This window comes from Lepisma saccharinum, chromosome 18 (genome assembly GCF_977018435.1).
Source record: "Lepisma saccharinum chromosome 18, izLepSacc3.1, whole genome shotgun sequence".
Taxonomy (NCBI): Eukaryota; Metazoa; Arthropoda; class Insecta; order Zygentoma; family Lepismatidae; genus Lepisma; species Lepisma saccharinum.
In genome coordinates this window covers 59,236,980-59,255,626 of record NC_139246.1, presented here as the reverse complement: position 1 = coordinate 59,255,626, position 18,647 = coordinate 59,236,980, and the positions used below count along the sequence as shown (strand labels likewise).

General features: G+C 37.2%; 1 protein-coding gene across 3 annotated transcripts in view; it reads right to left on the bottom strand.

Moving 5' to 3' along the window:
- Positions 1 to 18,647, bottom strand: part of LOC146002602 (uncharacterized) — a 146,872-nt gene that overhangs the window by 90,716 nt on the left and 37,509 nt on the right. For 2 of the 3 annotated variants that reach the window (XM_083140560.1, XM_083140559.1), the window contains exons 4-6: positions 16,393 to 16,809; positions 15,273 to 15,384; positions 7,921 to 8,091 (exon numbers count right to left, since the gene is read on the bottom strand). In XM_083140560.1, the coding sequence (XP_082996686.1) occupies positions 7,921 to 8,091; positions 15,273 to 15,384; positions 16,393 to 16,809 (700 nt within the window). The remainder of the gene's footprint in view (positions 1 to 7,920; positions 8,092 to 15,272; positions 15,385 to 16,392; positions 16,810 to 18,647) is intronic. The other variant, XM_083140561.1, reaches the window with a different exon arrangement.

The following is an 18,647-nucleotide window of genomic DNA, read 5'->3' as shown; positions in this document are numbered from 1 at the left end:
GGGAATCGTCACGAACGCTATCCATACTTCTTCAACCACTGACCGCGCCACCCTGAACGTCGCGTTTTGCGGCAGGTCCGCCAGAATTTCATCTGTCAGAGAACAGCTGTGAGGCATCGTGGCAACAGCGTGCCATTTGAGAGAAGAGGAAAACAAGAATTTCCTCCAGATTCTCATCTGCTGCCGTTCACCGCGACAGAAACAAGTGGGGGTGGATTTTAGTTCGCATATTTTCCGGAGGTTTTCTCTTCTTTGCTGAGCAGTATATATAATTTTAACTTTGACTTGTAACAAAATAATCGTGCCGAATACTCTACATTTCAACAAGTTTTTAAGTATCTAATATTTTTAACACATTTATATGCTCTGTATACGCTGTAACGTGTTTTCATTAAGGAACTATATTTTTGTGCTCAAGCCTCGCGAACTTTCCGTTCAAAGGCACGTTGCCATCTCGTATTCATTATCCAATTCCGTTCATTTTCTTGTATTTATACATTGTGCTCGTTTTAATTGCTCTTTATTTTACATGATTCCATTCTAAAAGAAACCTCGCATTGCGACATGTTGGACTTCCTTCCCTTGCATTTCAAACTATTGAAATTCTTTCCCTTGTTTATCTTTTTTCTTAGTGCAGACAGTGAAAGTATCAACGATGGAAGTTAGCAATGCTGTTACTACGTCACTGTCAAGATAGGTTGCACCAGAGTATAGAACTGCTACTAAAATAATAAACAGAAATAAAAAATATTGATTACTTCATGAGAATTAACACGTTAAGTGATCTCATGTGTTATTGAAACAACTGCTTTCCCAGCATACTTAAGGAGGTAAAAGTTTCTGGGATAAAACTTGTCCCAGTTGGCTCCTAGATTAAACTAAACTTCACAGTACAACAGCCCTGACAGCCGGTGCATTTTTATCATGTCCCATCAACAGTTTTCTTCTTTCAAGCTTGGAACCCACTATTTATTTTCAATCAGCTCCCCAATAATTGCCCTAATGATGCTGGGTCAACACCAGCTGGAAAGTACCACTGGCAACACTAACAATTAGGCTATGCAGGGGTCTGGATAAATGGTTTAGGGTTGGAAATATCCTCAACAACAAATACCATATTTACTCATGTATAATGTGCACTTTTTTTCCCAATTTTTGCACCCAAAAACATCAGTGCGTATTATACACGAAATATTTTTTCATATTTAGGGAACCCTATCATGTTATATATCGTTGTAAAGCTTGAATTCTGTAGTTTCTGAATATGGCAACAGTATTCCATTCAAGACAGCAACACTAATGTGAATGCAGATGAAATAAATTCATCACAAAATGAAGGAACGTTCTAATTTTTGTGGTACTTTGGATGAAAGAAAAGATAAGGAGAAAGAAAATAATAATAAAAATGTATTACTGGCCAAATAATATGACATATATGGATTGTGTAAATGCTTTAATGAAAGAAATCTGATGGTCCTGAATGGGCCTCTTATAAATGTTACGTTAGTCACGGGAAAAGTATATAGTTTGAATTTTTTTCCTCTAGAAAAAGTAAAGAGAAAATGAGCAAAATCACGGATAAAAGTTTAAAGGTCATTTTGAACGATTTTTCACTTTGTAACATAATGTTCTGCAACACAAGAAAAGCAGTGCCGTTCTGGCAGACTTCGAGCATGCACCTCCCATCACATGGGATGTATATCACCGGTATTTGTTGGGTGAAAAATAACAGAAAATAACTTCTTGAGCACTGCAAATCCATAATGTAATTTTGATCTCTCTTTCTACTATTACAGAATAAATAAGGTGGTTGGTTAAAGAATGAAAGCTTTGGGATGCTAAACACAGCGGAGGGAGAGGGGAGGTAGCTTGGGTTGGTGACTTACTGTTTACACAAGAGGATATTCTCCTCTTGGTTCACATAGCAACAGGTGACACTAACTCTTGATTGGCATAGCAAGAGCTTTTATGACCTACAACTAAGAAAGCCATTTCTTGAACCTGGATTATACTGCGCATTATACAAGAGATAACATTTTTTGTCACTTTACCCCATCAAAATTGGGGTGCGCATTATACACGCGTAAATACTGTAGTTAAAATGGACTTGCAATGTTCATAAAGAAAATTATGATGTCTTAACATGATATTTGACAAAGAATGTGAAAACTGGAAACATCTATTCTGCTAAATTGACAACACAAAGACACCAACATGAACTGGTGTATTTCACACAGAAAACAAGAAAAGAAGCATGAAAAGAAAGATGGAACACACATCGATAACAGTTTCATCTATTTTAAAACAGGGTGAGTTCACGGACAGTGACAGCTTTGTAGCCGGTAGCCCACTTGGCACAGGAAAACAGGTACAATGCAAAGCTGTGGGCTGTCCACTAGAGAGCAATGCAATAAGTTTACTCCAGTCCTCTTCACACACGGATGGAGCCAGTAACATGTATTTTCGTAAATTTATAGGATCATATTTCCAACCCAATGTAGCAATATCATAACATTGCTCTGTTCTAATTTACCTTGCACTTGCACGTAATTTATGACATATATTTTTATATATGTTTTGTGTTCTGGGATAGAAAGTACAGTATTTAGAAACATTACGACTTTGCGCCACAAAACCACAAATTATTATTATTACTTTGGCAGTTTTTAGTTTACACAGTTATCGAATTATCAGACACAAAGAGCACCCATGGCCAAGCTGAGATTCGAACCTGGCATCTCTGGCTCAGTAGTCAAATCAAATAGCTTTTTTATTTTCGAAAGGGGATGGGAGTTACGTGTACAATTTTTTAGTAGTCATTCCTAATTTTGTAATTTTTCCCATCTTTGGCATTCTTTTCTTTAGAAATACTGGGCCCAAAAGGAAGGGGGGGGCAGGTGATATAACCCACACCAACCCCCATTGGGCACACCACTCATTGCTACCCCAAGTGTCGACGTCACCGCACGTCACTGCAGATAACACAGAACATATCACGGTGGGCCACATCAATATTAATCAGCTGAAGAACAAAGTAGATCTAATCGCAGCTGCACGCAGCTTCAAACATAACTAATTTCACTTGTGTTGCAATCAGCGAGACTTGGCTAGATGATTCCATTCCAGATCGGCACGTTGAAAATGTATAAGCTCAGTCGGAGAGTCTCCCAAGCAAGGGGGGTGGCATTATTGTTTACATAAAAAGTGATGTAATATCGGAACTTATTTTTTCTGTGTCGGATGTGCACATTGGTGCATTGTGGGTGTCTTTGAAACTCAAACAAAATGACAAACCCTTAATTCTCGGATGCACGTATAGACATCCCAAAATGCCAGCCAGTCATTTTTAATGAAAAATAAGAAACTATTTTGCAGTCTTTTCTGGCTTGTCACGCTTCAGTTCTCGTCGGAAATACAAATCATGACGTCATGAAACCTACTGCAGCAGATTAATGCATTTTTCGATGTGATGCAATCAGCATGGTACAAGCAGCTCGTTCGTCTGCCGACACGCATGACTGACACAAGTGAAAGTCTTATAGACCACATTTTTACAAACAAGGAAGATATACATGCATTGACGCTTCGCAGAATCGCAGGGCGCCATTTTCTGGGAAACACCATCCCTCTGGGGAGGTGGGAGTCTGGTGACGTCAGTTTTTGACCTCGACATCGGTGAAATTCAGCAGCACTTGTTGTGCTAGGCAGAAGTGGAAGCAAAAAGTGAGAGTGGTGATCTCAGCACCTCCTAACGTATTATTTTCCAACTTCTTGCGAGGGGCCATTTCTCAGTGGGAGGTCCGTGCAGCTGGTTTCCTGCCTTCGATGAAGATCTGCTTATATATCTTTATCTGTGGTTTTATTCTCATCGAGATGCAAAGGGCAACAGCATGTATATTTCTCTCAGTTCATCAACCAATCCTGATAGTCCAGCTGGCAACATTCTTACTGCAACAAACAGTGACAGAAACAAACTTTCTTCAGTCATCCTGGAGAGAGAGATTAAGAATGATACAGGTGCTACACAAGCAGAAAGAATAAATGGTTAAGGGTTTTATACCCAAACAATGATAGAAACATTAACGGATGACGACACAGTTTTGAAAGTCAACCAGGATAAGCTAGACAAAGACAATGAGAGAAAGGGGAGTGCAGAAAAGAAGAGAAACTTCAAAAAGTTTAAAGTGGGATCCGAACCATGTACCTCCACTGGGTATCGAACCCAGAGCTCCTTGATTACAAGCCGACGATGCTATTACTGCACCATCGGGAAGGCCTTTAGAAGACAGGAGTTTAGTCCTACACTGCTATCTGCAAATCTGCAATATCATTATGCAGAATTACATAACATATATTTGGTCTAGGAATTAATTCGTGTGGTTCTTACGCACACATTGAAGCTGTAGTTCAAACACAAAATACATAAATACCTTAAGAAAAATATTGTCCATCGCGAGCCACCAGTTTCGCCCATCTGTCAGGCAAGTTACGGATTCCGTTGCGAAAGAAGTCCTCATCCTTTGAAGCGATCCAGTCAGAGACCCATTTTTCGATATCTTCTGAAGAAGTGAACTGCTGTCCAATCAAATCGTTATTCATGCAATCGAACAAGTAGTAGTCCGAAGGAGCAACGTCTGGTGAATACGGCGGGTGGGGTAAAACTTCCCATCCGACATTTTCTAAATAGGTTTTGACCAGTTATCATGTTGAAAAATAAGATTATCATGTCTGTTTTCCCATTCTGGTCATTTCCTGGCCTCTCCCATTCTGGTCGTTTCCTGGCCTCTCCCATTCTGGTCGTTTCCTGGCCCGAGCTTGCTTCAAACGCATTAAGTGTCGTAGATAACGTTCTCCATTAATAGTTTCACCCGGTTGCAGCAGCTCATAGTACACCACACCTTTCATATCCCACCATATGCACAGCATAACCCTTGCACAGTGAATATCTCGTTTCGGTTGTGATGGACCTTGTTCACCTGGCTTCACCCAGGCCTTTTTTCGTTTTGGGTTCTTGTAATGGATCCACTTCTCATCGCCAGTAACAATGTGATGCAAAAACCCCTTTCTTTTCTGTCTTTGAAGCAGCAATTCGCAAATGGTTTTTCGTCTTTCAACGTCTCTGTCTTTCAATTCATGTGGAACCCAATGTGACATCTTTTGAATCATTCCCATGGGTTTGAGGCGTTTGGAAACTGTTGTTTGATCAATGCCTAATGCTTCTGAAAGTTCTTCCTACGTTTGACACGAATCCTGATCGAGCAATGCTCTCAATTCTTCGTCTTCAATTTTTTTTGGCTGTCCAGGTCGCTCTTGGTCTTCCAGGCCGAAATCACCACTTCTAAAACGTGCAAACCACTTCTGACACGTTCGCTCAGCTAGCGCATAGTCACCATACACTTCCACCAAATTACGATGACTTTTGGTAGCACTTTTCTGCATGTTAAAGTAATGAAGCAGAACACCCCGCAAAAACACTTTATCTGGCACGAACTGCACCATGTTCAGTTGACTACAAAATGCTGTTGTTGACGCGTCAATCAACTGACCTATACTACGAACGATGCGCGCTGACAGGAATTTTCAACGCATGTGTGGATTTATGAGGTAATTTTTCTTAAAGACTTAAAATACCAAATCTTTTGTCCTTCAGATGCAACCTTTTGAGAGCTTATGGAGACAGACATCACCTGCAGTGGAGTGACAACATAAGGGAGAGAAATGTCCCGTGCATTACACAAGGAAAGAAAATATTAAAAATTTTCTTTTTAAATATAAAAATGTTTTTATAATTGGGAAAAGAGAGACACAGTAGTATATAAATACGGAGAAACTAGTACTCACTTTTATCTGTGAAGCAACAGCACAGCAAGTTCCAACGAGGATGGTGGCAGTGGCCACTGAAATTAATCGAAAAAGAAAAACCGCTTTGTGGATAAAAGTGAGTACTAGTTTCTCCGTATTTATAAAAATGTTGTTCATCGCATATTGTAGTACAAGGTCTTTAGCAAACTGTGCTTAAATATGGTACCCTGAAACTTCTTCAAATCACAGAAATAATCCATTAAAACAACTATGTTCTTCTCACATGTTTTTCTGAGTCCTGTGCATCACACAGCTTTTTTTATTTAATATTGCATTGTTAATTTGAGAAAGGATTTTATTTCTTGGCATATGGTAAGCAATGTCCTGTGTATCACGTAGAGAATCGCCCTAATAAGTAATTACTTAAACGTTAGGTCACTGACTGGGGAGACTGCTGTGGAATGGAGAGGGAGGACAGTTGGCGAGTGAACAGGATTGTGACATGATCAGGGATGAAGTGAGCAAGGGAGTGAGGAAAGTAAATTCTAGCAGGGGGTCAGACATGTGGCGGTGACAACTTTGAGAGGACGATCTGTGGAAATAACCTTCATCCAGACAAGAGGCAAGTAAGATCCTTTTCCTAACGATGTCCATATCGGTTCATTTGTGGAGAGTATAAAACCCATTTACATGTACATGTTAATTCTTGCCACTCTTCTCAAGCGCAACCTCTCACACATCATACTTTAGGCCAAGCGAGTGATGACTTTTGGAAGATGATTTTGAATAGCTACGCCACCCGAGAGATGATTCAGGGTCTCTGGTTCGATCCCGACGCAACAATAACATAGCATTACGCAGTAAAAGCCCAAAAAGTTATGGAACATGGAGGACATTTTTAAAAAAAATTCTCCCGTTACACACAAAAATATTGCCCTGTCTGATTGCACCTCCAGCAAGTACAGTAACCAAAGACTATACGGTACAATTTTCAGAAATTTTGAGATAGGTGTTTTTGAGAAAATGATTTCTGAAAAAAGGTCAAAATGGACTTTTTAAATTTTTTACAAAGAATTTTCTACACAACGTTAGAAGTTACTGCTGAAATGGTATTGCAAATAGTTAGTCCAGTTCCCATATTCTATTATCCCAATAAAACATGTCCTGTTGTTCAGTTTTTCAACCAAAAAAATTTAAACTGAAAAAAAAATCAAATTTTCGTATTTCGATTCTTAATTTTAGAGTTGAAGAGGGTTTCATAATTATGTCCCTTAATAATATTTTCGAAGTACTTTCAACAAGCTTTCAATTAAAGGAAACCTTAAGTTTCTACCATTTTTGTTTTATGATTTATAGTGGTTTGAATATTGCATTATTTTCCTTGCATAAATTTCTTGATCAAATAGTGTCTTTCTTCGTGAGCTTGTAACACTGTAACAAATCAACAGAAAATAAAAATACTGTATTATTTTTGGACATGTATCGGCAAAATCCGTGATGGTGAGTTGACAACACCTGTGTGATCTGAGATGAAATCACCCAGTAATCTCCACCAAGGTTTTCTTGTTATAGTCCAGTAAGGTCAGTTCATCTAACCATCATGATCATTGCCATTAACCAAAAATGGCAGAAAACAAGAAAAAATGACATTATTGATTTGTTACTTTTTCCCATCATTATACATGCATAAAAACAGTATATTCAGTATTAAATTTTCAATAAATGTAATATTCATATGAGGCAAAAATGACATCACAAATGATCTTTGAAATTTCAAGCAATTGTAAGGTTCATGACTTAACATTCAAAGAAAAAGCTTTGAAAATGTTACTTGAAACACCAATACCTCGTTGGACTGAATGACTATGAATGACAGCTGTTCAAATCAAACAAATAAAAATGGTCAGTGGAGAAGGAAGGAGAGAGCAATCAAGCGAGGGAGTTATAATTTATAATTTGAGTTTTAAATTACAAACAAAAATTGTTACTAAAATGCTGTGGTTAATAATATTAAATATCTGAGAATTTAATTAATTGAAGTCATTTGTTAATTTTTAATTATATTTGAAACAGTAAAGAATGTCTTACAGAAGAAAATGCTCCTTTCACCTTACTGACCTCAATGGACAATTCTTCCTTGGTTTTATTTTTCAGCAGATCTGATTCTGGAACAACCTTTGGATCCTCAGGCAATTTTCTCTTACACCTTTGGCAACGGTTGAAATCTGCAGAAGTGTAACCACAAGCTTGACACAGAGCTAATTTGCCTGGTACAAATTTTGGTGGTTCCTGAAACATAACAGTCTTAATAGGCAATGTTGTTAATCAGCTCAAGATACTATTTGAGCAACTTTCAGTACTTCAAAAAATTCACAACTTGCAAACATTTTATTTCAGGGTGGCCACTCTAGGACCATGGCGAACTTTCCAAAAATTCAAGGGGTGTTTTCCTACATCAACCTTACGTATAACTGCCTTTCACCAATCTCACACATCTATTTATATAAAATATAAAAAAAATATAAAAGGTAAAGTGCTCCCCTGTGTTATGCACCATGTAATGAAGGTGTATAGGGGGTGTGGGGTTAGGGCACCACATTTTCTTGACCACGGCCAAAGGTGGGGGTGATGTGATCAGCATCACGTCCCCGGCCACCTTTACCCCCCGGAGTTTCCTCCAGGCGCTGGAACAGGTGGAAAAAAATCCAGTTTTCCCCCGCCAGGGATCGAACCAGGATCTCTCGCATGGTAGTCAGATGCCCTAACGACTGAGCTACCGTGGCAAATATAAAAAAATATAATTTAATTAATTTAAACGGTGTATTTAATTTAAAGTGTGGAGTTTACATTTGCCATTTCAGATACTTACACTCAAAATACATCTTCAAACACAAGTCACAAATGTTACAGGATATAATAATCGACAAAAAATTGTTAAAATTGTACAAGAATTTCAAACTCAAATTTACTTAATCAATTTAAGATATGTTATCTTGCGATAATCTTCAGTTTGTCAGATAGATTGTTCTTCAAAGGACACTAACAAAGTAAACGGATTGAGGGAATTATGTTCTATTTTCCAAGAAGCTTTATTTTCCTTCCTTGATACAAATTAAAGCTAAACTGTGAAAAACTTGCCTCGGGACATAAACTCAATGGGATTTGGATTAATAAAAGTTGCAATTTTTCACGTCTACAGAGAAAAATGCATGCAGAATTTCCAGAATTCAAAGAATTCCCGGTGAGTAGCCATCCTGTAAATAATATATACAGCACGAAAGATACACAGAGTTCCTTCATCTATGGTGAATGCACTTCAATTATGCACATCTGACTGTGATGTGGAAAGGTAGTTTTCCAAAGTCACTGTACTGAGGTAATTTTCAATAGACAATTTGGATTGTTTTTCATTGTAATGAACAGAATTCAATAAACAACTAACGTCTTGCTGTTGCTGGTATCAATTTAAAATTTTGAATGAAAATATTTGTTACTTTTAGCCACATATTTCCAATGTTTTTAGAACATAATAAAAATATTATTTTTCACTTTCTTATGACCTAAAAATCCACTCGCTAGTTATCAGTGGCCAAAATAATAGTAACAATATGGGCTACGAGACTGGATTTAGTTTTGCTAAATCATTCACCCATACATTTTGTTTTTCGAGCCACACTGTTTCTATTTTGTAATTTCTCGCTAATTTTTATCCTTCAAGGCTGTTTTGGTTGACTGTCGTGCAGCATTTGTTCTTCAGTCAGAGCTTGCACAGTCAATGTCCCAAATTCTTCAACAGCAAGCTTTTTGTCACAAATGTTTCCATCATTGAATTTAATATTTTCTTGGTACCACCCACGAGATGCTATCTACATTTACACACTTCCCCTCTTATGTGCGGTTATGGCCACCAATTGTGAAATTGTTTTCGTATGATCGTCTTTTATTTCCAGTTTCTTGCACTTAGTTCTTCACCCTGGTGCCAGTGTTGCCAATACACGTTTTAAAGAATACCGTACGTAAAATGTCACCAGAATTCACCAAAAAGTGTTGCAGTGAAAACGACAGTAAGCAATAAATTTAATGACATAATACTAAATTTTAAATGGCAACTTCTATCACCTCCGCATACTTAGGCAACACACACAACGAATTGCAGGGAAAGAGTATTTGAGGATGTAAGTGTCTCATTTATATTGCTGTTGACTGTACATGAGTATTCTGTCTAAACTTCGTTAGGAAGGAGAAGAGTCACTGGCCCATTAATAAAGAAAATTTGAAATTTATCATATCATCACTCATAATCATCTTCGCGATTAGCAAAAGGTGGCACATATGGGGGGCATTCCATGTCAAAGTGCCCCTGAATATCAATTTTTAAAATAAAATTAAATGAAATGTATTCAAGTATTATACATAATTAAGTTAAAAGGTACTTTACATATTGCTTGTTTATTTTAACTTTTTGATTTGCATGTGTTTTGTATTGTGGCCACTGGTGACAACAAAAAAACAAATAATTTCTCTACCAAAATAGCAAATGCAAAATTCTTGACTTTTTCATTACATTTCTTTCGCTTTTTCTTGACCTTTCTTAACATTATTTTAATCGCCCCCTACTTAGGGATAGTTGGAAATTAAGAAAATAGATATTGCTATTCAATGAAAAAAACTAGGGATGGGACCGATTAATCGGTATCGGCCGATATAGGCATATCGGTGTATCGGTTTATCGGTAAAATTACCGATTATTTTACCGATCTGATATATTGATAAATATCTTATAATTTAGTGCAAAATTCTGCCATTTTGTTGTAATTTTTATGGATAATCTCCATGCCCTTCTTTCTAAAAAAGTAAATGTGTAAATATTCAACTTATTTTGCACAAAAGTCACCTTGAAACACACATTTATTAAGGAGATCAATGATCATTTCAGGTTCTTCAAGGACCATTTCTAATTTTATATCGGATCGGTAGAATATCGGTTATCGGTATCGGAAAATTTTATATCGGTACTTTATCGGTATCGGCCAAAATTTCATATCGGCCCATCCCTAAAAAAACATACCACAAGGCCAGTTAAGACTAAAACTGAAGCTGTATTTTAATAAGAGATTTAGATTTGCTTTAATTATTAATGCATGTAAACATTAATGCTTCAGACTTCATCCTGGATGGGGAATGGCAACATTACTTTATTTAATATTTTTACACAACTTCATGCATACAAGAATGTAATTCTTAAGAAACAAAGTGAACAAACCTTAACCACAACTCAATACAATTTTAAGATTTCCAAATATTCAATTTTATCAAATCCCAGTACAAGTATTTAACAATGTAAATACCCTATGCTGTGAAATATAGCAAAAAATCTTGACCAAAAGGATAATTTCCTGACTTGTAGATACCCTGGAATATCCAAAGATCAATTAACGTCTCTCTTTTTATGAAAAACTCAATATGCTGACCAAGGCAGAAATTTATTTTATTATAAAACAAACTAAACGTAACGTTTCAACCTTCTAGCAAGGTCTTCTTCACACTGCACCAAGTGCAAATGTAACAAGGTACAAAACAGGACGATATATATACACAAAAATTACTCCCCTCCAGACTATTAGAAAGTTGTTTTCATGGAACATTCTAGCATTTCCTGGAACATTCTATATATGTGTGATCTCCAATTCGACGATAAATTCAATTTACGTCAACATATACAAGGTGATCCAAAAAGGCTGCCCCTTTTCAATTGGTGAGCATAACTTTATTTAGGCGAATAATTGCAAACTACAAGGACAGAAGTGTTGCACAGACATGGGAGTTTGATACAAGATATGTCAATCAGGTTGTGAATATCACATCACATCACGTCTCACTTAAGTTTTGAATATAACATCACTCAGGTGAGCACCACCGTTGTTGGAGCACTCATGAAGCCGAGCCACGCCGCAATGTATTCTCCAGCATAGCAACCGGAATAGCAGCGATTTCACGGCGGATGTTCGCGTCCAGTTCCTGGATCGTTCCTGGGCGGGTTTCGTAGACCTGGGACTTCAGGTTTCCCCACAAGAAAAAATCAGCTGCCGTCCGATCCGCCGAACGTGCCGGCCAAGCCACGTCGCCATATCGGGAGATGAGGTGGCCGGGAAAAAGGTCGCACAATTTGGCAATGGACACACGGGCTGTGTGTGCTGTTGCACCGTCCTGTTGGAACCATGTGATCAGAGGAAGGCGTTGGAGTGCCGGCACGAGAAAGTCATGGAGCATGGTCACATAACGCTCTGAATTGACAGTACACGTGGCACCAGTGGCATCGCGAAAGAAGTATGGTCCGATGATTCCTGATGTACTGATCCCACACCACACAGTTAACTTGGGACTGTGCAACTCACGGTGATGCAATCGCCGCGGGTTTTCTGTACCCCAGAAACGGCAATTCTGTTTGTTGACCGACCCCGATAGCAAAAAGTGTGCCTCGTCAAACATCAGAAGGTTGTCGACAATGCGTGCATCTTGTGCCCACATGTCGAGAAACGTGTCACAAAACTGAACACGTGTCACAAAACTGCGGCGCACTGATCTTCGTGGACTTCTTTGGATGTCATCCCGCACACGGTTGATGTGTTCCTGTGTCCTTACAGCTCGGGGTCATCCAGGAAACGACCTGTGTTGTACTGAACCCTCCTCGTGCCATTTCGCTACCCAGCGCCGTATGGTGTGTTTGTCCGGTGCCTACGCTGGCCTAGTCGGCGGAAAGCTCGTTGGGTTGCAACAATGGACTTGCTTTTTATAAACAGCTCTACCGCACGAACACGGTCTTGCACATTCCACTTCTCCATCGCAACTGATTCTCCCACTATTCGTGAATACGCTTCACTGCCGCCAGCGCGCGCCGGCCAGTGTTGGCTTTGCAGTAGCCAATTGAAAAGGGGCGGCCTTTTTGGATCACCTTGTATATGTTGTCCAGCAAAACTCTCAAGATTTTAACAATTACAACAATAAATATTCATCCCCGCACTTTTAACTATGCGTTTCTTTCAGTGTTGATTTACAATTATACAAAACCAAAATTAACGTACACTTACTCACACAGTAATGCTCTCATTTGGATGGTAAAATAAATTATACTTTATTGATAAAGATATAGGTGGGAATGAGAAATTACTGTAGTATGCGTTGTTCAAGGACGTCGTGTTTTAAATGTCTTTTATTACAGAAATTGCTTTAACATTCAGTCTTGCTGTTACACAAGTTAATATCTTTGCATTTCATGACACGCAGAATTTAAACTACAAATTTTGTATAATCTGAACGTTGCTCACATGCAATTCAAACTTAGTCTGCAATGTGTCGACAATCTTAATTTCACAAGCACAATTATTCGGAAACTTTGGGTACGAATGTTGCCACTTACTTACGAATGAACGAAAATTACATAATTTCATAGTTTTACATAAATTCCATATGCACCACACAGAATACTGAAGGATTGAGCTTTTTGTAAATTGTATAGTCACGCAAAATTAATGGGAAGATAGGCTTCTGTTTTAGTTTGGAGCAATGAGGCAAAACGTAGCTTTGGGCGCTATTATATCCAATTTCTCTATTATGCAAAGTTTAATGTCCCCTTGTCAAATACACCATTTTAACGCACTTGCCAACACATACCTGTAAGATTGTCATAATGTTTTGTGATGTTGCCACATCTCAAGAGTCAAGGATTAAAGTGTCGTGGGTTGGACTTCCACTGCCATACCCCTCTTTTACAGTGACAGGAATCAGCACCATTCAACGTTGTAAAAAAAGAGCAAGCAGCCTCCAGTAACTTCTCTTTACACTAGACATCATGGGTTCAACTCAACCTCGACGTAGACGTTCTCGTAGATTTGACAAAACATTTGTAGGCTGGTGCATTATTCCATGGCAATCGTGGGTTGCAAAAACGTACACAGAATGCGTAAAGAATGTATATCATCAACTCCTTACACAATTTCACTTTTCACATAAATAAACTTAAGTACTACTTCAACCTTGTATCACTTGCTTCCCACATTCTACGTGTATGACAAGTACTAAACTTGTGTCAAGACATCGTTCTCGTTCTCGATTTACAACGTACTGGGTACTCCGCATCCCGTGACGTGCACCGACCACTGTGTACCTTGAACTGTCTGTCGTGAACTGCTGTGTGCCAAGCATACAATTGCAACCAGGAAAAGATGAACGACAGGTGCTGCCTCCTGGCATTTATCGAAATAACTATCAAGAGTAGCGAAAAATAATGCAAGGCATTCAGGGGTGGAATAAGCCGACTTGTGCCGATTTGAAATGCAGAATATTATTTGTAATTTTCAGATAACATGAAAATCGCCTCACCCCATTTTTACTTGATGTTCCCAACATCCATCTCCACATACATATAAACCGAGTTGACACTCAGCAGTGCACTTCTACCCTGAATTTGAGTGTGACGTTAGCTCTCGAAAGCTTGGGAACTCTTCCAGAATTAACCTGGTCAATAGCCCGAGAGAATGTATTCACCATTCGTCACCAGGAAAGCTTCAAGACTTACTTCAATATTATGTTTATACTGTATTTAATTTCTGTTTGACTTTAACTTTTGAATTATAGGGAATTTATCAAATTACATTATAATTAGGGAGTGGATTTTAGATGCTAAAAAAATTTAAATATTTTTTTTTATGTTCTAAAAATCGTGGAAATATGTAGCTAAAAGAAAAAAATTCATTCAAAAACTGTCAACCACATAAAAAGATACTCAAAGTGAATAATTTTAAATTTCCTGCCGAAAACGAAGCCTGGATTGAACATTGAACGTATTTTTTTCTCCAAAAGTATCAGCAGCAAGTGCGCAATTCTTGCCATGAGGATGGAACACACATATCAGGTAATTTTGGGTTAGTTTGAAAAAATCACATCCCGGTGGTGCCTACATGGGGAGCACGTGGTTCAAATTAAGTAAAAAAAAAATGAAACTTTCTTCTTCTACTTAATAAATGATAATTAGGTTTCTTAAACCAAAGTCTTATAGCCTAGTTTATACTGAAGAAAACGAGATATAATTTTTAATTAGCATTCAAAGTATCAGAAATAATTTTAAAAATCGGAATTTTGAATTTCCTGCCAAACTAGATAAACACTACTTTTTACAATAGAATATTTTTTTGCCCGAAAAACAGTAAGTGAGCAATTCTTGCCATGAGAATGGTATACCTATCAGGTAACATGAAGGTGCTGTCTTAAAACTTCACATCCTGGCATTGCCTACATGGAGGCCTGACAGAGTTCAAATTAGAAGATGGAATTTTTTTGGGCTCAAGGTTGTAGCCTAATCTTTACTGAACAAAAGGAGATATCAGATAAGAACTAAATAATTCCAATAACAAGGAATCAATAACAAGTAATCAGCTAAAAACTAGGAAAACAGAAATATAGTACATGCTTACTTCTACAGCTTGTTTGGATTGCACAATTTGGGTTCCTGTGTTCTTTATCTGCCTTAATATCACATCTGATGACTTGTCTGCATTCAAACCAGTAACTTCATTTTGAGAACCTCTGAAACGTAAGTATTAAAATTAATGAAAAGAATCAGAAAATAAATGTGAAAAGTGTAATTCATCATACATGGAATTACTGCTGAGACATAAAGAGCCTCGTATTCGTTGAAGACAATTTGGATATGCAGGTGCTTTTGTCAGGTTGTATTCACAATTCTTATAAGGGGCACACACTAGTGTTAACTTGTGCATATTTTATGCCTAAATTTAAGCCTCGGATATGCAAAAATCACATGATTTATGCTAGTATTCATAAAAGACCGAAATTATTCTGAGTTGAAGTGACATACACGAAATAAATATACATAAAAATCATGATCACAAATGGCACTGATGTTAGTAACTAGAGTAAACCTAAATTTATAAATACAGTTTTCAAAGTGTTTTAGTGTGTTGTAATCTTCTGCAAGAGACATCTGAAAAAGTTTCTTCGTTTGCCTTAAAAGTGTGAGCTTGCTTGTTTATACATATATAGTGGAACCTCGATTTTACGTTCTTCAGGGAACCAAGCTTAAAAAAAATTTAAATGTAAAATCTGTGAAAATTTTATAGCATTTTGCTCTATTGGGACCATGAATATTTAATGTATAATGCAGGAAAATGTAAAACAGAGGAATGTAAAATCGAGTTTTCACTGTAACCATATTGGGAAGGTTATTGGCGACTCCAATTACGCACCACGTCGGCATTCATCCTCATCATTGAAATAATACAGATAGATACAGAAGCAATGTAAAATAACTGAAATAGAGTAAAACTGAGAGTGAACACTGCTTATAAGAAAAAAGTAGGCACTACAGTCAAATAAAAAAAAATCATGTTGTAACTGCAAAAAAATGAACTATATTCCATAAGCAAATTACGATAAGTGATTGTTATGTACCACATGTCGCAACTTATGGAACTAACTGAACATTTTTACATACAACAAAATCAACTGCATTTTACTGCAAAACTAAACCAGACCATAGTCACAGAAAATGTGGTGTTAATTGTAAGAACTTACGTAACATCCTGCCTCTTAACTGTGACTACGTTCTCAGCTCGTACAGGAATAGTTGTGGAAGTTGTCGCCTGCTGTTGTTTCAACATAACAGCTGATGAAGCCTGTTTCATAACTACAGTCCCACTTGGTGTCATAGTTTTCACTATTGTTCTTGGTGGTGAAGTACCTTGCACACCTCTGGCACCGACTCCCCTCACAGAATTCACATTATTCGCTACGGTATTATGTTGTGTTACTGTACCAACAGACAAGTTGTTGGTAAGTGAACTGTTGGTGACGGCTGCACTACTCTGGAATGAAACAGTGCTGTTTGCAGCAGCCTGTTTCAATATATCCAATTCTATCATTTCCTTTTTTCCATCTGGTAGTATCATTACTACTTTGTCGTAATCATGTATCGACACATTCTTTGTATAACTGAAAATAAAAACAATCCTGAAAACATTCTGCGGGGAATATTTATCTCAACAGCCTAATATTTTGAGTATCTTTACCATAAAATTATACATATATACAAAGACAGAAATAATACACACCACATCCAGAAACTATGAACCTATTACTCATAGCAGCCACACAGGCAATACTAACACTTCATTGTTACATTTGGTTATTTGCTTGGGATCAAGTGGAGCAAGAGGGAGATGGGTGGGGGAGAGAGGTAGAGTGAATGATGAGAGAGATATTGAAAGTGTGTGTGCGTGCGTGCGTGCATGTGTGTGTGTGTGTGTGTGTACCATTTTACAAAATTTGCTCATTTTGCAATGTTCATTCAGAATGGACATGCAAATCAACATTTCTGCTTCCTGTGAAGTGAGGCTAGCAATAAAAATTTTAATACAAAAAATGTGTTTGTGGCAAAAAAATTACAGGTACAGATAGTTGAAATTTATGGTGAAAGTATGAAGCATGAAGGAACCCTGAATAAATGTTCTAGAAATTTTAAGGAAGGAGGGGACCTATGTGCATGATGAGGAACAAACTTGGATTACAAATATGAATGTAAAAATTCAGGAAAACAGCCCCATCACAATTTCAAATGAAATGCTTGTGCAGGAGTGATCAAATAGCTTCGTCATGGCTATCTTTCCAACAGGAATACAAAAACTGACATTACAATGACAAACAACTCAATAAATATGGCAGATTTGTAGAAAAGAAATGCACAATATATACATATAGAAACATTGTGTATTAGATATAGCTAACAAATTTCTTTGTTCACATTTCTATGCCTAGCAAATCTTGTTCTCTGGATGTGCTTCATACAATGCTTTGAAAATGTTTTTTTTTTTGCCAATATAATTGGCACCAATACAAAAACTGTCAATGCCGATAACGGATATTAAACCTGTACAATACTAATAAAACTGCAAATGCTCCATGAAAAACCTGAATGGTTAAGTCACTTTCTTAATTAATGTCACCTTGTGATTGGAAGATATTTTGTCCTGAAGGGAGGACTTGGAATCTAAGAGCTTTCTATACAAGACCACAATATATGAATTACTATACATTCATCAAAATAATACTATATTATCAAAATTTTCACTTCAAAAGTGCCAAAAAGAATGAAATATTTGGAAATTCATGAGTTGCTGTGAGGCCTAAAACCCAGAGTACATGAAAAAGTGCTCTGAAGTGCTGTACAGGTTGACACACATCTTAACAAAACCATACAATTTGATCTCAATCGTAAAAAAATATTTTGAACATTTTAGGATAAGAAAGTGATCGACAGATTACAGAAAATTGAAGATTTAATAGAAAAAATTAACAAAGATCTAAGCTGAATTAAGTTAGTAATTTGGTGAAACAAAATGCCATTAAAATATACTATACCAGGTCACTTACAAGTAAAAAATAAGACTTCCTTGTTCCCTGCATGTTGTTTGTTAGCCTGTAGATTTCAGACACTCTTTCATCGATTACTCAATGTCAAATCAAAATCATATGCAACACAGGATTCTCGTTTTTTATTAGTAAGTGAATTTTAACCATATATACAAGGGGTGATTGATAAGTATCCGAAATGGCTTATACGTGGCAACAATAATAATAAAGTTTATGTTGTTGGCTCAGGTAATTCAGAAGCATATGACAATGAAGGCTCACTGTCAATTGTAGTGCCATGGGAAAAAAATATCCATGCTGTCAGTGGCTGTGTTATGCAAGGAATAATGGTTACATACAACAAACCTTTCACAAAATTATGGATAACAGATTTAAATTACATGAGATAGAAGAAGCAGTGG